Source organism: Netta rufina, assembly GCF_964035555.1.
Source record: "Netta rufina genome assembly, chromosome: 13".
NCBI lineage: Eukaryota > Metazoa > Chordata > Aves > Anseriformes > Anatidae > Netta > Netta rufina.
The window spans coordinates 10,072,541-10,098,140 of NC_140136.1; the positions used below are offsets into that span (position 1 = coordinate 10,072,541).

General features: G+C 34.7%; 1 protein-coding gene across 1 annotated transcript in view; it reads left to right on the forward strand.

Moving 5' to 3' along the window:
- Positions 1 to 25,600, forward strand: part of LOC311214055 (transcription initiation factor TFIID subunit 4-like) — a gene marked incomplete at its 5' end in the record, with an annotated part of 143,478 nt that overhangs the window by 16,964 nt on the left and 100,914 nt on the right. The window contains 6 exons of the mRNA XM_084294451.1: positions 334 to 456; positions 984 to 1,073; positions 2,650 to 2,907; positions 13,158 to 13,263; positions 17,463 to 17,577; positions 24,743 to 24,912. Coding sequence (XP_084150577.1) covers positions 334 to 456; positions 984 to 1,073; positions 2,650 to 2,907; positions 13,158 to 13,263; positions 17,463 to 17,577; positions 24,743 to 24,912 — 862 coding nt within the window. The remainder of the gene's footprint in view (positions 1 to 333; positions 457 to 983; positions 1,074 to 2,649; positions 2,908 to 13,157; positions 13,264 to 17,462; positions 17,578 to 24,742; positions 24,913 to 25,600) is intronic.

Below are 25,600 nucleotides of genomic sequence, written 5' to 3' on the forward strand. Positions count from 1 at the left end.
CTCAAAGGAGAATACATCTCCAACAAATTGTTACATTATGTTCTCTCGTTTATGGTTGTTTCTATCAAATCAGATTGTAAGATATTAAATATATTTTTTTAATTGACTTTTGTTAGTCATTATGAGGTATGATGTTCAGTTACATACAGAAGTGAAGAAAATGTCAGGTAACTAGCAGTAGCAAAATAGCTGCAGATGTATGTGAAATATCTCCTGCCTGAATTAGAAAAATTTAATAATTTTCTCTATTGATAGTGATTAAAATATATAGCTATCATAATTGGAAAATTGCATGGGTATGATCTGTTTTCTTTTTCTTTTTTTATTTTTTAGGAAATGCAAGAAAATGTGAAAAAATGCAAAAACTTTTTAGCTACTCTTATAAAACTTGCTTCTCATAATTCACCTTCTCCAGAAACGTCCCGTAATGTGAAAGCTCTGGTTCAGGATTTGTTGGTAAATACTTCATACTAATGTCAGTTATCTTTAAACTTGTTATTTATATTTGCTGAAATCTATTGTTTTGATCTTAGCTTTTATTTTCTGTATAATGATAGGGAAAGAAGTTGAGCTGCATCAAAACGCAAATATCCTGTTTGTTACATATTTTCAAAAACACTGTTAATGTAGGTTGTCTCATAGTTTCTGAAAGGGGAAATGCAACGAAGTATTTAGTGTGCCTTCATCAAAAACACTCTTGCTTTGATGGATAATACTGTGGTCATGTTTTGAAAAATACAACAAAATATGGGATTTTTACTTGAGGATACATTGAGTTTCTTTTCCTCCAAACCATGGTCTTTTCTGAAGCAGCCTACACAGACCTATATACAGTATAAATATATACATTTATTTGTGTGTGAATACATGTGTATATATGTACATCCATATTTACGTGTGAGCTTGTTCTCATTATTATCTGGAAAAAAAAACAAACAAACAACTGAACTGAATTACTGATGGTTTGTTCTTTTTCCTCCAAGGATGCGAAGATTGATCCAGAAGAATTTACAGGCCGCCTGCAATCAGAACTGAAATCATCTCCCCAGCCATATCTTGTACCTTTCCTTAAGGTAATGTGAATATTGTTCAAATTAGTTTATTTCAATGCAAATGTCAATACTTCAAGTTTTAAAATACACTTTTTAAGTGGAATTAGCTTCACCCATCTAAAGTGAGACTATTCAATTTTTACTTTGTGGTACCAGTTTCTACTGAAGTCTGCACAACTTCAAAAATTGTACAGTAAAAATTGTACTTCACTGTTACAATGCATTTACTTCTCTGTGATCTGTCTTTTGTAAAGTACAACACTCATTTAGAAAAGTTACGCGTTCTATAGAACGCTTAAGTTAATTAAATAGGCTTTTTTTTCCATATTTATTGTAATTTATATTTGAATCATTGATAACTTCCAGTGCATGTGTAATGGTGATTATGAAAAATGGAACCAGATAATGCTGTTGAAATAATTGGTGAGCTGATCCTGCCTGTAATCTGGAACTCTCGTCATCTAGAAGAGGGATTCCAAATGGATTTATTGATTGTTGGGTCCTAAAGTAGAAAATGTAGGGGTAAAATAACTTCTGTTTTTTCTACTTTACCTAAAACAGTTTCCATATGCAATATTATATGCATATATACAAAGCATGTTTAATTATGCCCCAACAAAACCACAACTATTGTTTTAAAAGCATTTTTCTTCTAGTCCAAGAATTCTCAGTTTAGGGCAAATTCCCTCTTTCTTCTCTCTGTTCAACTCTTCTGAACTTTCTCCCCTTGCTTCTGTTTTTTTTTTTTTTTTTTTTCAAGTTACCATTAACCCTTATTTGTGCTTATTCCTGCTCTTACTCCTCAGTCACTTTTAGCATGAGGATAAGTTTTAACTTGTTTCCTTGCTTTGAAGTCCTTTTCTTGGCAACAGACATTACTTTTTAAATAAATATTAGAAATTTAGAAAGACTGTAGCTTGAGTTAAACATTGTTACATTCTATAGCTGCCTGGGGGGGAGCACTTCAAAAGAACTCTGCTACCACTTAAAAAGTAAAAAGTTTATTCAGAAGGTACGGTATAGTCTTTTAGAACTGTATTTTTTGGTTGAACTGGTCTGAACATGAAGCATACAATAGTACACTTTTCTAATGCAGTCAGAATACATTAGATCAGTAATAATACAGTAAACAACTATCGCTGTAGGGCATCGACAGTTAAATCATCTTGTTCTAGGTACTGGAGGCATGTCAAGAGAAGCAAATTGGTGCAGCTTATTTCTTCTAGCAGGCAGTGGGCTTTTCCTACTGTTCTGTCTTATCTTTCCTTCCCTTTCTTTCCCCCTTCCAAATACCTAAGCTACAAGTTCTAGATAGACTTGAGGATGGAAGTGTTATATATTTTACCATTACCATGGAATTAAGGCATGTCAAAGTCTGCAGGGTTGCTAAATTCAAATTGAAAGCTTACTAAAAATGGAAACTGAACTTGCGCTCTTATAAAATGTGTTCAGTATTGTTTCTTGTTGATGACTAGGCAGATTGTACAATTGGACAGAAAACTGCATTCTTTTAATTATGTTTACAGCAAATTTCAGAAGATTTTTTTTTTGTCAACCCGGTAAACGTGATATTTCATCAACTTTCTTCTGTTTTTAGAAAAGTCTACCTGCATTGAGACAATCTTTACTGAATAGTCAACATTCAGTTTTGCAAGGACAGCCGTCTCAGCAGTCACTTCAACAAACCAAGCTATCACAAGTTATACCTCAATCTGCCTCTGGAAGTATTTCCTCTGTTGTCACAACGCAGACAATAGGAATAAGGCAACCAAACAACATTTGCACAGTCTCTGTATCAAATACAGTGCAGCCTCCTCAGGTTAAGGTGGTACAGTCAAATCAGAGTTCTCAACTGGTAGGTACCATAGTATGAAAGAGAATTTCTTAACAGACTGAATAGCAATTTTTAATGTTTTTTTTGTTTTGTTTTGTTTTTGCTTGTTTGTTTGTTTTTTGTTTTTTTCCCCAGCTTGTTTGGGAAATGCTTTCTTTTTTATCATGTTCTGTACTGTGCAGTAGCACCTCATTTTATGGATCTTTACATACATGGTCAAACTTTGCGACAAACCCTTAATTTAGATAACTTTATAAACATATCTTAAATTTTTAAGTAATGCTTTGTATACTCTTGGCCTTTTTTTCCTGAAATATGGTTGTTGTGTGATCACAGTGGATTGTGAATTAATTAATGATGTAGAACGGAAAACTTTTCAAAACTTACAGGCAAGAGTAAAATTTTTAGTATGTTATTGGATATGTTGCTTTGTTTAGATTAGTCTGCATTAAAATCAGTTACTTAATTTTAACTCTCCTATACATAATAACAAAATTGTGTAGAACAGCTGTACTGTAGCAGTATGTTTTGTTTAGAAACAGTGCCATATTTTATTTACTGGAATGTGTCATTATTGTATATTGGAGTATTACATGGTTAGATTCATTAATTGCAGACGTGTTACCAATACGGCAACAGTACAGCCATTTAGTCATTGAGAGGGTGATGAATATATCCTGCTGGTGTGTGTGTGTGTGTACAGTTGTAATTAAAACTCATTTAGAATTTTTACCAAGGCACTAAGTTTATAGAGGCATTAACATCCTTCTAAGCAAAGATGTAAGAATTCCTTTGTCTGTAGTTCCTGTATATGTATGATTAAAGTACTCGACTTTGGTTTCAAAATCAAACTGTCAGGTTCCAAAAAGTATATCAAATTGGTAAAAATGTATATTATCAAGATTCAGAGATGCATATATAACAATGTAACACCTTGCAGGGATCTATCTATTCTTGAATTTGTATTCTATACCAAAGAAATAGCTTCTAGGGTGTGCAGGGAGAGAATGTTTATTGTACTTTATTTTAAAATTAGCAGTACAGAGTTTGAAAACATTTGAGCCTTAGTCTTTTAAACCTTGCGTTTTTTGGCTGTTAAATAACTAAATTACAAATGAAATAAATAGAATTTTACCAGCCTTTTGTGAACACAATTTTAAGGTGTAAGAACATTTGACTTTTTTTTTTTTAAGACCCACAACTTTGATGGTTGTAATACAAATGAGATGTGGATGTTTTGCACCTTAACTTGACTGCTTTTTGTTCAGCCTTGTGAATTCTTTTCTGAAATGTGTTCTTCCCACCCCTTCTGGAATGTTTTATTATTTAGAAAGGTGTTTCTTAGACTTGTTGTGACTTCTATGATTTGTCTACATCTTTTAAGACTGAAATTGGCAATGGCATTGGTTCTTCACGGTAGGGGAGCAGGAACTGATGGTAATTGCAAGCAGTAGGTGTACAAATTAGTCTCTGTCCTGGGGAAAACAAATTTCTGACAGCAGCTAGCAGGTTTCTTACAGGTATTATCATTCATGGCCAGTATGTCTAGTCTGCTCTCATGTCACAGTCCTAGGGCTAAGGTACTGTCAGGTAGCACTGCTTTTTCCAACATTTTGCAACCCACTCTAAACATTCCAGTGACTGCTAGACAGGTTACACCGCCATTTTGAGAAACACTGATGTTGAGCAATGAAAACATCGGTAAGTCCACGAGGAGTCTTGTTTATGCTTGCAGTTCTTGTGGAATATTTTCTGAATGGGATAGACCCAAACTTATGTGAGACAGGTCTTTACATTCATGTGTGTTTAGTTTCTCTCTCTAACAATCTGATGCATACACAAAGCAAGCAGTTATGATATTAATGTGAGTGGAGACTAGTAATGTGAAGAGTTGCTCTGTCATCTTATTCAACATACCTGTGCAATATGAAGGAACTACAACTCCTAAAAGAACATTGAGGAGATTGGTCTGATTGGCAAAGGAAGTTTTCTGTCTACAAAGGGAGATAGTTCTAGGACTGGATTTTCATCTTATTGGGTACATGAGATTACCTCTTTTTTTTCTAAAGGTAGCAAATGCAGAGCAAAACTATGCTTAATACGTCTAGAACATATTTTATAGAGAAGTGAATACACAAGAAATGAAAATTCATTGGCTTTTCATATTTGTTTTTAATATATCAGTAACATACATTAATTAATAGAACCAAACATTGCACTGACCAAGCACTTCTAAATGGCCCTCAGATTAGTTCTAGACAGACAAAAGTAGCATCAGACAATAGGAGTCATTGCATAAAAAATCCTATGTACCACAACAGCAATTAGCTCACGTGCCAAGCAGACAACCCAGCAGCATTCCATGGCACTCTAGTAATTGTTTTTAAGTACTGGCTTTTTTTTTTTTGTAGTGACAGTGATCACACTCTTCATACTTTTTTGTGCTCCCCAAAATCAAAGCACAGCAAAGAGCTGCTGGCAGTCTTGCCTGGGACTTTTCCGGAAGAGGAAGATTACAGCTGGCTTGCCTAAGGGTGGCCAGCACTGATGGAGGAAACTGGCTGAGCTCCAGACTCTCCAAGCCTGAAGCTCACTGGAGAGAGTTCCAGCTGGCTATGCAAACTGTCCAGCTGCAGAAGGGCAAGCCTATTTTGGAATCTAAATCTTTTCAAACCAGCCAGCTACAGTAGTCCAGTTTCTTTAAAAAAAAAAAAAAAAAAAAAAGTTAAAAATCAGTTAACTGTTCATTTTGTTTGACTTTTCTGTCAAAAGGGATTTTATAAAGGGGCCAGTGCTAGGAGATAGTTCACAACACTTTAGGAAAGACATGATACTAATTTTTGTCATTGCATATATTGAGTCTTTCAGAGCATCTCATCTTATAGTGTTTTGAATTTCAGTAGTCAGAATGGTATTTTTAAAAAACATCGCCTTATGCAAATTCAGTTCTTTTTTAAAGTCTGCCCTTCTACATTCAGTAGTGGTCACAGTACTCCCCTCTCTTAGCACGTTTGGAAAGCTCATTCAGAAGTTATTCTGATTTATAATTGTAAGATTCTGCTGTTTTGAAACATACAAATGAAAAACATTCATTACATTTAAGCAATTTTATTATTTCCAGAAAAACAATATGAAGTGTATATGAGAAGGAGTTTGGCACAATTGAGCTTTCTGAAGGTAAAGCAACATTGGCTTCACTGGTTGTTATTCCTAAAAAACAAAGCATCCTTGATGTTCATTTGAGTAGAAATAGGCACAAGACAGCATATCTGTAGAACTCAGCAATGGGGCTAAGATGTGTGAGCTGTCACTAGCCAGATTTGGCACACATACAGCAAACCCAGAACTCTGTAAGGTACTGAGATGCTAAGTTGTAGTCAAGTTTGTTTCCCATCATACGCAAGTTTTGCCCATAGAACAGAACACAGAGCTTGTTCATGTGGCTTGTGGCTGTTCTAATGTGGTGGTACATCACCCCATTACAGTGAGGTTTCTTGCAACTTGGGAGTTCTCTGTGTGCTGTTCAGCATGCAATGTAGATTACACAAAGGAAATTTCATTAAAATCTAGTGTTAACAGAGATACAAGAGGAGATGATTTATCTGTTTTGTAAAGTATACATCCTGTTCTAAACTATGTCAAAGCTATGTTATATAAGAGCTAGATAGTGCTATTAGTACTGGTTAACTACTATTAGCACTGGAAATGTGGATGAATCTTGGGCTAATATTTCATTGATGAGACACTAATGAGATAAGCCAGCAATTGATTTTCATAATTATTCTAAATGCAATGTTCAGAGTTTCTCTAAATTGTCATTCTTACTGGGCAGGAGCTCTATATACCCTTATATATGCAGTCATTACCCGTCTCATTCTGGGTGTTAGAGCAGACAACATTTCTATGAATAACAGAGTTTTTTATTTGTTAAAAGTTTTGAAGTTGTAAGTAGATTGTTGAGTAAAAGAGATTGATTTGCATTTTTTATATTGTGTTGACACTGCATCATAAAAAGGAAGTGCTCCTGGAGGTTGAAGCCACTTACTAGATTTAAATGATAAAGAAACAGTAAGAAATTTAAAGTGATTCATCTTAATTAAAACAAATTTAATTATCACAAAATCACAGAATCATCTAGGTTGGAAGAGACCTCCAGGATCACCAAGTCCAACCTCTGACCTAATACTAACAAGTCCTCCACTAAACCATATCCCTAAGCTCTACATCTAAATGTCTTTTAAAGACCTCCAGGGATGGTGGCTCAACCGCTTCCCTGGGCAGCCCCTTCCAGTGCCTTAACAACCCTTTCAGTAAAGAAGTTTTTCCTAATATCCAACCTAAACCTCCCCTGGCACATCTTTAGCCCATTCCCCCTCGTCCTGTTGCCAGGCATGTGGGAAAATAGACCAACCCCCACCTCGCTACAGCCTCCTTTAAGGTACCTGTGGAGTGTGATAAGGTCATCCCTGAGCCTTCTCTTCTCCAGGCTGAACAAGCCCAGCTCCCTCAGCTGCTCCTCATAAGCCTTGTTCTCCAGACTCCTCACCAGCTTCGTCACCCTTCTCTGGACTCGCTCGAGCACCTCGATGTCCTTCTTGTAGCGAGGGGCCCAAAACTGAACACAGTACTCGAGGTGCAGCCTCACCAGAGCCGAGTACAGGGGGACAATCACTTCCCTAGCCCTGCTGGCCACACTGCTTCTTATGCAAGCCAGGATGCTGTTGGCCTTCTCGGCCACCTGAGCACACTGCTGGCTCATATTCAGCCAACTATCCACCAATACTTCCAGGTTCTTCTCTGCCGGGCAGCTTTCCAACCACTCATCTCCCAGCCTGTAGTGCTGGTTTATGTAAAGTAGTATAAAAATTGTGCAGATCTAGTTGGAGGCTCCTAGAAAGTGAGATAGAACAATGGCATTTGCAAGTAAAATAAAGGGACAGAACAAGAATCATGTTATATAGCAGTGTTCAATGTTGGTCTTTTAAATCTCTAGTGGAAGAGTAGAAAATGGCTATTTGGATAAAAAATAGCCATTTTTTATTTACTTCATTGCTTCTTTGAAAGCATATACACAATGGAACAATATTGTTGCCATATTAACATTAAAATTTATATACTGCATTAAAAAGTAGAAAAAGTTTTTCTGTTTGGGAGGAAAACAGTAATTGCTTATGCAAATTTTGAGGCATCGGTGAAAAATTCTGTTACTATTGCATCTTGTTTAAATAATGGTAAATATGAACTTAGGTCTGTAAAAGCATGAACATTGGAAGTTAATGCTGCCAGATTACATGATAGCTGAGGTTTGATATGACATTTATCTTCAGGATTGAGTAGACTGATAAATCACAAGTGGCATAGCCACAAGTGAGTTAGCAAGTGTTTACTCATGAGTGAAGATAAATGTCATATCAGACATTCGGCCATTCTGAATTCTGTACGTTTACAAGTGGCATATTTATTTCTTCCCTCCACAGTACTTTTTTTTTTAATTGAGAGAGAAAATACTCAGTATAAGATATATTTTGAAAATGTATTTTTATGTTCCATTCTTTGCAGAAACATCTATTTCCTTTGCTGGTTTTATTGCTATATTTGGTATGCTTAAACTTCTGGATCAGATGCTTCTGTTGCAAATTATGTTTTATGTAAATCAAGTTAGGTTAATTTTCCAGCTCTTGTCAGGTAAGGGGAAACATACCATTGTGACTTTATGCATCTGTAAAAGAGCATCTAGATCAGGGAGACTTGCAAAATTCCTGTCCTTGAAGCCTTTAGCAGTGAACTCTAATCTAGTTGTCGTAAAGGTTCTTTTCTTTTAATGATTTGTAGATAATAGCGTTCATTTTTATTTAATATCTGCCATTTAGGAATGAGAAAGGTAAAAGAAGTTATCAGTCTTTCTGTTTCAATCCATTTTATGCACTGAAACCTTTCTCAATCTGTTAATCATTTGTGTTTTTAATTACTGTGTTCTTGAGTATTGTGTTAATTATCTGTGTTTACATCTGTAATGCATTCCTTGTCCTGCAGTAATACATATGGTAGAAGATTCACACCTGTCATGACCATCACTTTTGGCTTAAATTAGGACCAGAGAGCACTATAATTTTATTGTCATATAGTTATTGAATCTAAGCTTTTTGAGAAGGTCTTTATGAAAAATGGATGTTTCAGCTGTGAGCATTTTAATATTCTAGTTATCAGTAATATGTCCATTAAATATCCTTTTTTCATCCACAAATCTGTTTGTTTCGTACGAGCACCATCACGTAGACAACCCTTTTTCAGATGTGAAAACTGAGAAATGGACAGAGTAGTAGTCTGAGCATTCAGAAAGTGAGAGAAGGAACTTGTTTGGAGGAGCAGACAAGTGATGTATCAAAGCAAGCCTCATTAGTGCAGCAGAGTGGTGATGGTTAGGGGTGGAGTAGGATGGTGAAATAAAAGAATACTTACTGTGAGAAGTGCGCTTGTTATTTTCCAGAGACATATTATTTTATAAAAAAGAATTAAGTTAACTTCTACCATATTGCCATTGGAGAAGAAGCAATGCTATGACTTTCTTGCTTTAATATGTTCCTTGAACAGTTTTGAAGTGCAACAGCCACTGAGATGATTCTTCAACTTTTGACTGATGGATTGAAGAGGAATAGGCTGATCTATGACAGTACTTGTGCTGTCATGGCACTGTCTTAATTGTAGTTTTGTTTGATAATTTTGCTATTTTCCAAGATTATTATCAACTCTAGGCAATGGCTAAACCACAATAAACCTGTGTTTTGTGTGCCTTTGTTGTTACTGTTCTACTGTTACGCTTGCTGTCTTCAGTGGTGGTAATAATGAAACTGAATTCCCTTCTTTTTAGTGGAAATGGAATGATGAGCGGTTTGTGTAAACTGAAGACTCTTTTCATCTTACCACCTTTTCAGATTCAGCACTTTTAAAATATCATGAATATTATAATGTTGGCAGTAGGGGTAGAATACATAGGTTGGAGAGGACTTTGGGAGGTGTCTAGTCTGACCTTCTGCTCACAGGAGGTCCAATTAGAGAATGTTGCCCAGGGCCTTAACCAGTCATGTTGTGAACATCTTCAAGGTGAACTTCCACAGCTTCTCTGGGTAACCAGTTCCAGTGTTTGCCCACCTTTATAGTAAATTGTTTTTTCTTACATTAAGAGGAAATTCCCATATTCCAGCTTGTGCCTGTTGTGTTGCATCCTTCCATTGTGTATCCAGAAAAGCCTGGATCTGTCTTCTCTACACCTTCCCTTTATGTAACTGCAGAAAGCAATAAGAACTCTCCTTCTGTTAAGGCTGAACTATTGTGTCTGATAACCTCAGCATATTAAAAAGCATCCACTTCTGTATCTTCTATATAAGTCAGGTTCAGGAAATCCTTAACGAATTGGTCATTCAAGATTTGGTATATGAATGAGTTACATTAGATGGGGGTATGCTCATCGTGCGTGTTTTTAGGCTGTCAGAAATGTAACATAATTTTGGTTAAATTAATCATCTCCCAGACTGGCTTGCCAGTATCTTGTTCATTGCCTATATTTTCAGGCCAAATTTAGGACAAAATAGAAATGTTTGTTCTAATCCTCCTGCCTATTTTCCCCACAACACAATTTGAACAATTTAATTGATGAAGAGTGCTACTTTGTTTATAAATTGTGACATAGAGTAAGTTACCCCTGATTCATTAGTTTTTACTAGGTACTTTGTTTGGAAGGAAGGTTGCACATTCTGTTTCACAAATAAATTGCTAATATTCACTGCGTTATTGATTCCAGAATTGAAGATCACATTCTGTGTTGAAATGTATCTTAAAACCATATAGAAACTGAAATCTGAGTTACTGTAAAACGTTGCTCTGAGTTTGGGTGCAGTTGTTCCTTGTTGCTGGTCAGTTTCAGTATGGAATTTAAAATGCTGATTCTGATCTACACCCTTTGGAAAAGATTATTTCTCAGTCATTGCCTACATTTTCAGCATTTATGTTGAAGTCCTAGTACGATACTTGTTAAAGAACGTTTTTTGAATGTATTTTGAATGTATTTAATAATAAAGAAAGCATTGCTATCATTTGTGTGATCTTAAAAGGTTAAATATTAGCCTATCTTTAATGGTGTTAATGACAGATTTTTTAGGGTATTCACATGAAAATATTAATCAGGTGAAACAATTTGATTCTGAACTCTAGAAGTTGCTTGCTGCTTAATGACAGAAGATTACTGTAGTACCAGATGGTGATTGTATCTGCAGGTCACATATAATTCCTTTTAGGCCTGACTTTTGGCCAGTTAAGGTATGTCTGCTTTTCTTCAGTATTCTCTGAAGAAAAATCTCAGAGAAATCTCATCCTCTCTTCTTCTTCTGAAATCTCAGAAAAATCTCATCCAATATATTACTGTGGAAGTGACAATGTTCTCCTCTTCTGTATCAATAGCCCTTTTTTACTTTTGGGCTATTATGTCTCCTTACTTACTAAAATACACTTGTACGTGGAAACTGTTTTGTGTGCTTGAAAATGGAGTAAAAGTAAAATTACTTTTGGGCTATTATGTCTCCTTACTTACTAAAATACACTTGTACGTGGAAACTGTTTTGTGTGCTTGAAAATGGAGTAAAATTCAACTTTTTTCCTCTTTGTCACTTATCGTCTATATGTTTTTCCTGTGGTACCTACTTAATTCTTTCCCATCTGAGTGTTACTATTTACTCACTGCCTGTCTTGACTAAATAAATTTATATCCACTTGTTCCATTTCTGTGCTTAGTCCAAATAATCTATTCTCCTTCAGTGTCTGTAGTTGAAGCTGAATCCTTAATCTTTTTTTTTTTTTTCCCTTTTACTTTCTGCGAGGTAGCTATTGCTAATACTTCTCCATCTGCAGGTTTATTATGACCTCACAATTTCTAATATTTTAGGTTGTGCAGAATGCAATTTCCTAACTTCAAAATATTCCTATTTGTTTTTTTCTCCAGACTATATTAAAGGTCTTGTTCCCTCACTACTCTGTTCTCTTATTTGTAGTTTTCACCTTCAGACTGGGGACCCCTGGTTCCTGCTGATGGAACACTTTCCTATTTGTTCCTCAACTTCTTACTTCTCTACTTTTACATCTCATTTGAAAACAAAACAAAGCATATATTTCTCCTTTCCTTTCTCCATAGCACACTTTGAAGTCAGAGATTTTGTGTTCGCTGTTCAGCTAATTAATATGGTTTTAGATACTTTGTAAAAATAACAATGAATAAAGGTGCAGTGTTTCCCGTTTGCTTTGTATGGTGGTGTATGGCGTTGTGTATTGTCTTCTAGGAGGTAGTACTGAATGGTGCAAGACAGAGACTTGTAATTCAGAAATGGGACCATTATGCTATGGCACTAGTTGTGACTGTGAAGAGCACGTGACTTCTGAGGTTTTCTGACTTGAGTTGTGGTTGTAATCTTATTTACAGCTGTTTGCCTGTGTTTTGTTTTCAAAGTTCATTGAAGGATTTTTTTTTTTCCAGCTTTGCAGCATCCTCATGTCTTACTGAATCTTCTGTTCTTTACATCTGTGCCTACTTGTCCCTGATTTCATGAACATACATTTTGCTATTGCTTAGGAATGACCCTTGGAGTTTTTTCTTTTTAATTAAATTTGTGAGTCAAATTCTAAGTTTCTGGCCCAGTTTCAGTTTTGAGTAAGGACCTCAGAATTTGTTTTAGTAGTAAGTGAAAACATGAGAATACCGAATTAACATTTAAAAGACAAATACTGTATGATCACCACAAAACATTGCATTCCTTCTTGTGTATTTCTGACCTTGGAACCCGTAATATTTTGGAATTTACTTCTAGTATATATTTTCTTTAAAAAGCATAGGTTTATAGTGAGAGACCTAATGGTTGTAGGTATATACCACTCAAATTATTGTAGCATTTTCTTCTGCAAAAATGCTTTCTGAAAAAAAAATTTCTGAAGACAAAGGTCTAAGCTTTAATATATACCTCACGTCTTTGAAATATATTTTTGATGACGGTTGTGACATACGACATTTGTGTCAAATATCTGATTTTTTTTGAAGTATAACAGCTAAATATGTATATATACACACACACACAACCACATGCATTACATGAAAATGACTTTTGTCACTAGCTGGTTGTGCTTGTAGAGATCCATATGCTTATATTAGTAATTAGAGGTATTAGTGTATTTACGTTGTGTGTGTTTGTGTATAAAGAGTATAATGTAAGTATACTTTTTTTTAATAATAGCAGATTATCCAGTCAACATCTGCTCAAACTGTGAAACGAAACCCTGCTTGCCAGACTACCCAGATTAGGATGCCAGTGGTAATAACTCAGACCATTAGACCACAAGGTATGGGTTTAAATGTTTTAGTGAGATTGTTACCTTTGTATGAATTTCATTGTAATTACAAACTAGTAGCATGGGAAAAACTTACAGTGCTGACATTAGCAGGCTTGACACTTTTTTATTTCATACTGGCTGAGGAGTGCATGTTTTCACTATGCAGTTTTGACATATTTCAGACTGACATAGTTAACTGTTTGGAAACTACATTACAACTAAACTCACATATGCTTAGTTCCTTATAAAGCTCTGAAAGAAGTCAGGAACTTGACTCTTGTGTGCTCTAACTCTGGGCCAAGAAAGAAATTATTAATTTTTCCTGAAACACAAAAAATACCTCAATGCACATGAAGCAGAACATTATAGTCATTGTCTCTGCAGCTATAGAAGTCGAGGTAGGAGTTTGAGAGAAATTTCTCAACCCACATGTTTTTTTTCAGGCAGTGTGTTTACTCTGTGCTGAGGTCAGAGACTGATTACAGCAACATGACATGCCAGGGGAGCAGGAGGTGTGGTATCATACACAACTTTCTTATGGGTTTGTGCACAGGTGGATTAATGTTTGATACATCACACTTTTTAAGAGGATTTTTGAACCCTTCTTACTTTCTTAGTAAATATGGTTTTTGTTTGTTTCCACCTGTTAGCCTTGGGGTTTGATTCTGCGAGAGATCATCTCTTTGGATGTGGGCACTTAGACGATTGAGGGTTTGTAATGGAATACAGAGTTTATCATCTTCAAGTATTGAATTAAAGTAGTTTAAATGTACATGAAAGCTATTGCTGCCTATTTTACTTTATTGCTTTGTCTTTTTCATTCTTGGGAAAAGAAAGCATCAAAAAAACAAAGATCACATTTAATAGCAGCTGATACTCTACTTGTTCAGTTCTCTTCAGAGAATCCAAAGGCTGAGTGGACATGGAGACCAAGCTGTCACTGTAAGCCTGTCGTAGGCTGTTTTTCCAGGTTAGAAAGAAATGCATTTACTTTCATATAAGGTGTATTTGATAGCACTGACACTTATTTCCTGTTTATTTACAGGGAGAGTGTTCAGTGTTTTCGAGTATGAACTTTCACTTCTGACCAATGTCTGAGAGTGAAGGCAATGATCAGTTTAATTTCTGTGCTTGTTCAGTCTGCAGTTGTGAATGACAACAGTATGACAAGAATTTGCATGGTATTGGCACTTGTCTTTTAAACAGTCGATTCAGAACACTGATTTATTCATGATGGCCATTGATTGGCCAATGAAGTACTGGCAGTACTTAACTGGCAGTTTGGTTTAAGGAAGACAACAATTCATAACGGCCAGTTCATGCAAAGGCCTGCTTTCAGGTGAGCTAATTCCTATTGACAAGCTTGTTTAAGCTCACCACTACATTTATTTAATGATACCCCCAAAACAGTCAGAATGGAAATCTAGAAAATGTCCCATTGTGAAAGCTACGAATCTTGCAGCCCATGTTTGGAGAAAAGTCTGCTGTATGTTTGCAGCTTTAAGAAGTGCCTATCTCAGATACCAGTACGTTTCAATCGTGATGCATTGTTAAAACTTCCTACTGTAAACACCAGTGTAATGATGTTTTATATTGACCTCTCTATTCCTGTAGAAAGAGCTAAGATACTGGAATAGGATGTGATCTATATAGAAAATTATGGTAGTGCAATTTTGTGGAGTGTGTCTTTTCAAAGATTGTTATACCAAAATTGAGCTGACTTCCACAAAATGCTGCATTTTGCTTCTCAAATAGGAGCAAATGTCCTAGTATAATGCTTCTTTACATTAGTATTAATTTATCCATGTGAACAAACTAGAATGCTTTAAAAACAGTAGTGTAGATAGTTGGCAGACTCGAAGAACGTTAATATTAATAAATAGCATCCGTACCAGGGGAAATAGCTTTATAGTTATTTCAGGAAAAATTTACGCTTCTTTATCAAAGCAGTTATCAGTATAATAAATCTGTGAATTGTTCCTACATCTTGTGGATGGAGGAATAGAGCCATAGGGTAAAATAATTAGCCGGATTCATTGCAGCTATTTGACCTGTGCAGAACTAGGAACTTAAAAGCTCCTAAATTTGGGCTTATTTCTCTGGATCATACTACTTGAAATTTGAAACAAGGACACAGTGGTGAAAAACTCTGTATGTCATTACCAATCCCATGAAATACATAGGCCCATAGGTGATTCTAGTTCTCAAAATATGCCCGGTCTTGTAGTATAATTTGGTATTTTAGCAGGTTTTTTTGGTCTAACTCGTTAATAATGCAGAACTTTGTTTTAAACCAGAAAACTCATTTGTCATCCCCAAACTTATATTTACATTCCCAGATCCATTTGAGCAGAATATATATATTCAGAATATATATTGGGTGAAAGAAAGTGAGATTTTTTTTTTTAATATTCTGTGTAGAAATATGGTTTTCCTGAGACAGAGAGGTTAACTATTGTTTTGTTCTACCCTCTCCATATTTTTGGGGTGTCAAAAGTTATCTGTGGAAAAGAAAACATTGATATTGGCTGTTAAGGAATATAATTTTAAATTCTGGAGGAGAGCCACTGCTTCCTTACTTGATACATTGCAATATTTTTTAGGGCTAATACACTTTTAATTTCCTAAATGCTAATTGTTGAAAGCAGAGATCTGCTGACTTTTATTATCGTTTTATTTCTTCCAATTGATTTAGTAAAAAAAACCAGTTTCAATTAGTTGATCTGAAATAGATAAAAGAATTGACTGGGCCATGAACTAATGCTGTGACATCTCAGAGACCTTTAATATTCCAATGACAAAATAGTTCTATTCCCCAGGCCTAGAGCCTAAATCCTGTTTTGCATTTGCTAATGTTGAGGGTCCACGCAACAATGCATTTATGCAGATTGAAGAACTGAACAAACACTGTTCAATTAGTTTTGCTTTGAGAGCATATGCTAAGGGTGATGAAGACTTCAGAATGAAAAAAGTAACGTGCTCATGCAAAGCTCAGACTTTTTTGTTTCAGCAAAGAAGTGTTATTAAAAGGATTTGTTGAGATAGTTGTGGTTTAGGTTTTCAGAATTCATGAAAGAAGAATAACATACCTCTGCTAAGGTTCATACCATGCCATTTTTATGCAATAGATCCACAGATATGAAGGAAAACTTCTCACCTACTTCTCAGTCTCAAATACTTTGTGTTTTAACTCTCAATAAAATTAAACGATATACAAGAAAAAGGTGAGATGAAGTAGACATATGATTTAATTACTTTCACATGCCAACATATGGGTGGGTTTAAAGGAAACTGACAAAATATAACCTAAGGAAGCAAGTCTTAAAATATTAAGCAGTGAAGGTGGACTAACTCCAAATTTGTCATTTGTCAGTGCTTTTTGAGTCAAATATTGATGTAATGTTTTCTAATAATAATAATGCAGGTTTATCGATTTACCAATTAGTAACATAAACCTGTAATTATTTTTGATTATATTTTAAAAATGTCGGAGAGGAATTAATATCCATTTATTAATGTAGTTTCACAAGACGCTAAATATCTACCACACTTTGGCTTGATTAGAAATCCCCCCCCTTTTTTAATGTACATATAGACTTGTAAAATCTAGATACAGACATTAATTACTTTATAAGAGCATTTTCAAAAAAGACAAAATAAAGACAACCTTTATGAGGGGGGTTATGTCAAATTTTAAAATCATATGTTGTCTTCTACATACTTCTACAGTATTAAACATTAAAGAATAGTTAAAATAATATTTTGAACTCTGAAAATAAATATTTTTCACTGCAACAAAGAGCAATGACTATAAGAAAATGTAAAAGCTATAGCAAATACCTCAAGTGACTGACTTAAAACATCTATATTAAGAACATTTGAAATCAGGTTCCTTTATGCTGTGCAGATTATAAAGAAAAGTGGTTTACTGACAATTGTAAATGCACAACCATTTTGTGTATTATAGACAATTATGGTCAATGGTTTTGAGTTCTGGAGTCTTTACTATAATGTAAATATAGAACAAACTGTTATATTAGTATTTTTTTTAATCTAAAGTTGTTCTTCTTCAGCAGTGTAATTTTTTAAAAAATAACTACTTCCTTTGTTTGCAATTTACAGACAGTTAAATTTAGTTCCTGGACAGAAGGTTCTTTGATGTAAATTGTCTAAGACAGCTCATAATAACATCGCTTGGTGTTTTTCAGGCACAGTAGGGAAGGCACCAACAATACAAGCCAGCAAAAGTCCTGGGGGCTTTGGTGTTCAGGTCTCTGCAAATCAGAAAAACAAGCTGAATGACCCTGGAGGTGGTTCTTTCAGGTAAAAAAAAATAATGCAGGGGGGTGGCTGGAGGGTGGGGGGGTGTCTTAAATATAAAATATAAATCAGAATTGGCTTAACACCAGAGGGCAGTGTTTTACAATAATTCCTGGCTTTCTTACTATGATTGAATGACAATTTTCTTATTTAGATCTATTTAAAAAGTAAAAAAAATAAAGGGGAAGGGGGGCGCACATGTCTTTAGGACTTTCCTTTAAATACACTTTGGAATGTTTAATAAAATCTTCACTTCTGTGGATTCCAAAACAAATTCTGGTAAATGGAATTAAATATATGAAGTTAAAACAAAAAACAAACAAACAAAAAAACACAAAACACACTTGCTTTTTTGTACCAGATTTTAACATTCACATGGAATGTATCTTGATGAGAAAATACTAAATGTGATGACAAGGCATCCTGTTGATAGATAGCTGCTAAGCTGCAGCTATCCCCTCATCAGCATACATAAAATACTGTATGTTTCTGGTAGTGTGTGAAGAGAAGGGAAAGTGTTGCTTTACCTGTTCTTCATGTGCTTACTTAAGTAGCAGAGATTGGGACATTCTATGACCTTCTGTAGTGACCTGATGCTGCAAAGTGTAATACAGTAGCATTGATGAATTGAGCTGCTATTATCATTTCGGCTCTTTTGTAGTGCAAATTTCTATTATATTTTTTTCCTGTATTTTGGATATATCTACTGTTTGAAGTGAAAAAAGAATCTTATATGTGTTGCATTTTTTTTCCACTGGTGAAAGCACAATCTGTATAATGTTCAAACATTTTTTTCCTTTCTATTTCTTTGTTAAATGACAAAATAGTCGTAGATTTTTATTTTGTTCTGGAATTTCTACGTTGCTCTGATGTCATCACACCAGTAGTTAATTGGCAGGCTTAGGCTCTTGCAGGTGAAATGAAAGAAATTTTGTAGTCCTTTGTGAAATATCTCTGCTTTGAGGCATGTCAGTATTGCAACTAATAGTGGTAGTACTTAGTATTAATCTAGAAGCAAAATCATTCAATTTTTTACTTTCCAATGCTTTTGCCTCCCACTGAGTATTTAAATGATTTAAAATGTCTGTTGGGTTCAATTGTACTGTCTTAATAAGTATTTTTTATGTTTGTAAGCAACATGAGCATTTATTCTTCGTTAGTATAGCTTTCAATTTTACATACACCAAAAGGGACAGCATTTTTTTTGACTGGATGTTGTAAACTGTGCCAGGATTGATTCTTGCATTCACTTAGTTTATACATAGAATATATTAGGTTAGTTGGAATTGTTAATTTTCCCTTGGGGAGAAGCAAATGCTCAAGGCACTGATTGATAAATCAATAAATCTTTAGTGAGTTTGGTAAATAAGCTGTCAAGGGTGTATGTCATTTTTCCTCTAGAGAACAAATTTTAGTCAGAATGAATGTGTTTGTTTCCTTTCATTGTTTTCTCCTTCAAAATAGTAAGACACAATGCTGCATTTAAATAAGTCCATAAAATTGCAAGGATTTATTAAACAGCAGCAAAGATCAAGCTTTTTCTTGATATCTTAACAAAGAATTCAGTTGTTTGCGTATTTGCATTTCAACCCCTAACCTCTCCTGAGGACAAATAGATGTCTGACTATTAAGCCTAAAGGCACAGAGCTGGAAATCTGTATTAATCCTCTGAATGCTGACTAGTTTTCCTCAACATTCCCAGCGTGTGTGAAGAATGTGTTTTTAGCCAGAAGGCAAACTGGCATCTAAAGCAAAGCAAGAATTTTGAAAAATAGTTGCGTTATGTATAAATTTATTTTGCCCTTAGTGTTTTATTATTGCATATTTGTTTCATTATTTTATATTCTACTTTCTTTAAAATAACTTACTCTAGCTTTTCACTCTTGTGAACAAAGTGTTGGTCACTAGCAATGGAAATGTGAACATGGTCACTAGAAATGCAATTGCTATTTTTTATTTCCTTTAATCATACACATTCTTAAACTTAGGTATCTTTCTAGGGTGTGGGAAACAGAGGAAAGAATTGCATCAGAAACGCAGCAATTCGGAATTTCACAAATTGCAGCTTAGCCTTTATTGTCAGCATTAATTAATGAATTGTAAGACTGTCTACATGAGTTCACTGGATGTTATGGTAGCTGTTCTGTGACGTAGAGTTTTCAACCCTGAGGCTCCTGCCTGTAAAGCTGTTGTATTCCTGAAATTTTGTCAACTTTTTTTTTTTTTTTTGAAATTTATTGTTGCTACATTTTTCAGTGGAAACTATGGAGTGTTCCATTTAGCTGACTTTTCTACTACATTAATGAATAGAAATTTGAATTCCATTCTTTGTAATATTTTTTCTTTTACAGTAGAGATCCACACTTATATTTGCACCATAATATTAATGGTCCAATGTAGAGGTTTCCGTAATCAGGAGAGATAAAGCAGAAGGTCCCTTGAAATCTGCAAGGGGCTGAATATTTAGTTACAACTGCTGTGCACATTGCCTGTCTCATTCAGTAACCTCAGAGCTCCTACTAATGTAATATACCACTGACAACAATGAAAACAGCAGACTCTTAAAGTAATTATTACCTACAGTTCAGATTGTGGACAATATAAAGAAAAAACTTCTGTTCCCCCGATACTAAGTTGAAATCATTTCAGTTGGAAAGGACCTTGGGAGGTCAACTGCTCCAACTTCTGAGTCAGAGCAGGTTTGGTTAGATCAGGGACTTGTCCAGTTCTGCATGTCTCCAAGGTCACAGATAAATGTTTGTACTGCTGTATTATCCTACCATGTTCTAACTGAATTGAATTGAGTAAGGCTCAATAGCATTGTGCGCAAAATGGGGCAAGAAGTGGGTAGAACTAGTCCATTAATGTGTGTGATTCTGATAGGTTTCCATAGTGCACCTGCTAGGCAGGTATTCCTTCCTAGAGAAGTCTACTTCTCTACTAGCAGAGTCTAATTGGTAATAACCAGCTGTATATTCAGTCTTCCTTTGCCTACCCAAATGACATGCATTCTAAATCCATTGCCTGTTACTACATTTTTATTTTTTTTAAATTAAAGTTTAGTAGCATAATTCTGACAGAATGCCTCAAAATGCATGATGATGTATCTAATAAATTGCAAAACATTTTGTCCTCTTGGGAATGATAGAGAGCTAATGCAGGTGTTAAATGGATAGCTTCAAAGATTTCATCTCTGAATGGCACCTTAAGATTTAAGTTTCTTTATTTTTCCAAATAAATGTTTCAAGCTCTAAGATGAGCATGTATTTTTCTACATTTGTCAAAAAAAAAAAAAAAAAGGAAAAAAAAAGTGCTGATTGCAAATGTTGTGTGTCATTCCTTTTTGCTTATCAGTGGTAAGATCCATCACAGACCTTGTGGGCGATTCCTACGACCAAGCAGGATTAGGGAGAAATCTCAAAGTTAAACCTTTGAAAGTCAGAGTAAGCACCATATTAATTGCACTATTGTGACGTGTAATACAGTAGCTGCTGTTGCTGTAATTTCAATCGCCTGCATCCAAAATTTTAGCTGATCTTGTGATTCATGAAATTTGCAGACTTAGTGTCTTGCCATGGGTATGGACACTTGCCTTAAGAACATGGAATTTCACTTTTGAGAGAGAGGGCAATCAATGGTGGTATGCTGTCTCAGTTGTCTTACAGATTCTTGTCGCTTACTTGGGAGCAGCCCAGTATTGCAGATTGGGACATCTTGGGCTCAAATCTTAAAAGTGCATGAAAAGGAAAATAGTATGCAATCATGCAATTAAGATTTGTTTATAAGGAAAATGCTACCAGACTTTTGTAATGGCTTGTCTTAATTTAAACAAAATCTTTGAAGTATGTTACAAACAACTGTGCAAATGCTTCATTTTTTCCTGAACATTATTTTCAAGTAAGCATTTTTTGTAGTTGCATGAGTGTTTTTAATCAAGAGAGAGGAGGAGTTAAAAGAAGTTGAATATAGGAATGAACTCTTAAACTGTTTTAGAACATGGCTTGCATTTGGAAACAGCTTGGAAACCCATGCTGTCTACTTAAAAATAGCATGCATATTGGGATGTTAGATCTATCCAATAAGACTCAGATTTTAATTCAATAAGACAGAAATAACTAATATGAGCACAGTCATTTATGCCAGCAAATGTGAAATAGTTAAATACTGTGCTGGGATGAAAAGGGAAAGACAGTAATCATCAATCTAGCCAACCACTGGATGGCATCTTTGTTCCACAGAATGAGTTCTGAAGACACTCATCTAGAGTTAAAAGTTGACTTTTATAGGAAATTGTATGGCAAAAACGCCAGCCCTCTTGTATGTATAAATGTGTGTGTTTCAGTATCCAAAACCAAGCTCTCTTTTGTGTTCCTCAAAGTCAAAAAGGATACTGATAGAGATTTTGTCATCAGACTGGAAAATCTGTAGTCCCAACTAAGATTAAAACATTTCATATCTATTTTCCTTCTAACGTAAAAGAAAAATAGATGTACTCAGCAGTAGTAAATTGTTGATGTAAGATGGCAGGAAATTATTCTTTCCAGGAGTTACAGTGATGGTCTTATCAATACACGCTGTTGCACTGCTTTTGATAACTTTAGCAAAATTCTATTTTGTATCAAAAGAAAAAAAAGTTTTATTTCAGACAGTATTTTTATGTGCAACAGGGTTGCAGATCTGTGCTCAAAATCAAATGAAAAAATAGAATAGCTAAAATACTGAGCAGAAGGAATGTGAAAGATTGATTTTATTTCCTCCATCTATTAACTAAATGTACAGATAAGAAGTATAAACTTCCATTAAAATTTGTATTCTTTTCATTATACTCTGTACTGATAATTCATTTTAGCAGAGTTTCATAAGAATGAAATATTCTAAGAAGTAGAGTAGCTCACGGTGACTTCAGAAAGACGAGTACGATTATTTTAAAGTTCATGTGGCAAAATGCCATAGTTATTTTTATGAACATGGAATAACAACTCTACTCCTTTAGCTCTGCATAATAGTATCTTTACAGGAGTTTACTAGGGGAAGAAATAAGTTTGATAATCCATAAAAATAAAAAGAATTCGTAATTGAGATAGCAATGAGAAGTACTTCTATTTTTAGCCTATGAAATGTGGTTGCAGAAATCAATTAAATACAAACATAGAATTGATAAAACTGCTCTGGGTAGATGTTTATAAGGCTTATCTTGAAACACGTTGATACCCTAAATAGACTGAAAAACTTTGAAATTTTCACTTTGTTCAAAGAATAATTTCAGAATAATCATGCAGAAGGATACTGGTTTATTTCCAAAGTTATCATATCTTTATATTAAACTTTATTTTGATTTCTTACCAAATTACTGATACTAACTGCTTTGAGTTCATGCCCCTATTATAGTGCCTACCAAAAAGAAAAGGTAAAACTCGGGACTCTCAGGATAATCAAAATTAAGAAAAAAAAAAAAAAGTTCAGTTAAAAATGAGGTATTTCTTGCTATTACATGGCATATCAGAAGTTTCAAGCAATTTTTGAGGTGTAAAAACTCTACAGAATAGCTTGATTTGGGAGCAATACTTGATCCTCTTAACAGCTGACCGTTTTGCTAATGATTACTCAGTGTTGTATACTGAATAAAGACTACTTTCATCCTTATTCATGTCAGGGGAACGTTGATAGTTCTTATCTGCTTATGTGAGTTTATTTAGCAAACCTTACTGTTGTAATCAATGTTTTCAAATTCTTAATGTTTTTCTTCTGCACTGCTCTTTGAGGTGAAACTTGTCTTGGGTTTTCAAATCGCATAAATAATTTTGAGGGCTTATGTAGATTGTCCCAAAAGACTTGTCAGACGGCAAGTTTAGGGAGAAGTCAGGAATGCTATCTTGATTTTGTATGGATGAGTGCTGAAAGGAGATGAAAGCACCTCAATAACCAGCTCCTGGAAACATGATCTGGAAATAGGGGAGAGTTAATATATTACTTATTGCTAGCCAGATTTATGTGCAATGCAGGGAGGATCTGGATTGTAGATTTCTAGATTTCTCTCCATTCTTTCTTTCTCACACCTTACTTGTAGCTTTGTATTTTATGGTAGGCATTAAGCTTTTTGGAAGTTGAGAGTGAGTATTCTAGGGTGCATAGAAGGGCATATATGTCGTATTTTTTTTAATAAATCTTTTAAATTTAGCTTTTACTAGTTTGTTTAATACAGTAGTAGTAGTCTTAAGTAGGATGTACTTGGATCTTTTCCATATATATAGTCTCAAAGGTTATGTAGTTGCTCCTAGAAAACACTGAAATACAGCGTTAGTGTCATACGTATCTCCTAAACAGGTAGTGCTAAAAACAGGTGGTTTGTTTCCACAGTTATAAGTCATACCTTATAAGGGTAGGAGATAACAGATGCTGGGAGATAGAGATATGATCTGTCTTCTGAAACTCAAATTTTTCAGTCAATGCTTCCTCAAACAGTTAGGAAGGGTATTGCAGGGCAAACTGTGGCTTGGGAAATGCTGCCATCAACTTCTCAAATGCGGCTCATTTTTTCTAAAAGTAGATGGCATGTTCAACTGATTTTTGTACGTTACTGGAGAAAATAGTAGTGTATAGTCAGACCATGCTTGGAAACCAAACTTACCTATATACTCATCAGGGTCAAAAAAAATCTTCACCAAACAGTGCTGAAAACGCTTTGGTGCTCATTTTGGTAGGCACTTGTGAAACAGTGCAAGATTCCAAATTCATGTTTTTGTTTTTAGTGTTTTTTTTTGTTTGTTTGTTTTTTGTTTTGTTTTTAATGTGTTTTATCATTTCACTCACAGGTTTCAGCATAAAGAGAATAGTTGAATGTTTTTTGATCGGTCATTGTTGATGATGGTTATTGCTCTTAGTTTCCTGACCATTTTGGTATCATTGCTATCACTGACTTGCAGATGAAGAAAAGACACCTCTGTCACTCCTTCTATTAGAGACAAATTTTCCTGCTTCTGAGGGCTTCGTAATATATTCAGAGAAATAGTTATTTCGGAATTGAGAATATTTTCTATGTGAATTGAGACCCTGATGGTTGTGCCTCAAATTGGCCCAGACACCAGGTGTGTTGTGTTTTGGCGAAGCAGATAACATAAAATGTATGTATCACATGCAGAATTATTTTTTATTTCTATTTTCATTATAGAGATGATGATGACATCAATGATGTTGCATCTATGGCCGGTGTTAATCTAAATGAAGAAAGTGCCCGAATTATGGCTACCAACTCTGACTTGGTTGGAACCCAGATACAGTCCTGTAAAGATGAACCCTTTCTTGCTGCTATACCTCTACACAAACGAATACTTGAAATGGGTGAGAAACATCCTCTCCTTTTGATAGTGTTTCCTTTTGTGTTATGTGGTTCTAAGTAACAGAATATGCTTAGTACTTTAGATAGTTAAAAATTGTTTTTTATGCATTTTATTACATAAATTTATATCCTTAAACTTTCAAGGTTTTTATGATAAAAGTAACTTGGCTACCCCAAACTTGAATTAAAAAAAAAAAAGTATACTGCTACTTTTATACTTCATGCTTTCCCCATGGTTTTTATATCCAAGGATCTCAAAACTCTTTGCAAACATTAATTATTTCTCACAATCCTCCTTCATGTTTTACACATGAGAAGATTGAAACAGAGGGGTAGAGTAAGTAGTTCAGGTCACAGAGGACACCTGTGAATAAGATTTAACATACTGCTGAAGTTATCTGTCAAGATTTTTTCCCCCATACAAACCAATAATTCAGTTGCTAACACCTACATCTATTTAAGTTCATAGTGATATCTTAGAGCATTTTTTTCAAAAAGATGTATTTATTTATCCTGACTAAAAGGTGTTTTTATTCACTCTGCCATTTGAAAACAGAAGTTAAAAATTTCAGTAGAAAAAACATGTAGTCAAAATTAGTAATGTTTTAAGATTAGTAAGTATGCCTAGAATATATTTTATGTGACATACATGGTTAATATCCTATATATGTTCTGGCACCTAAATGTATC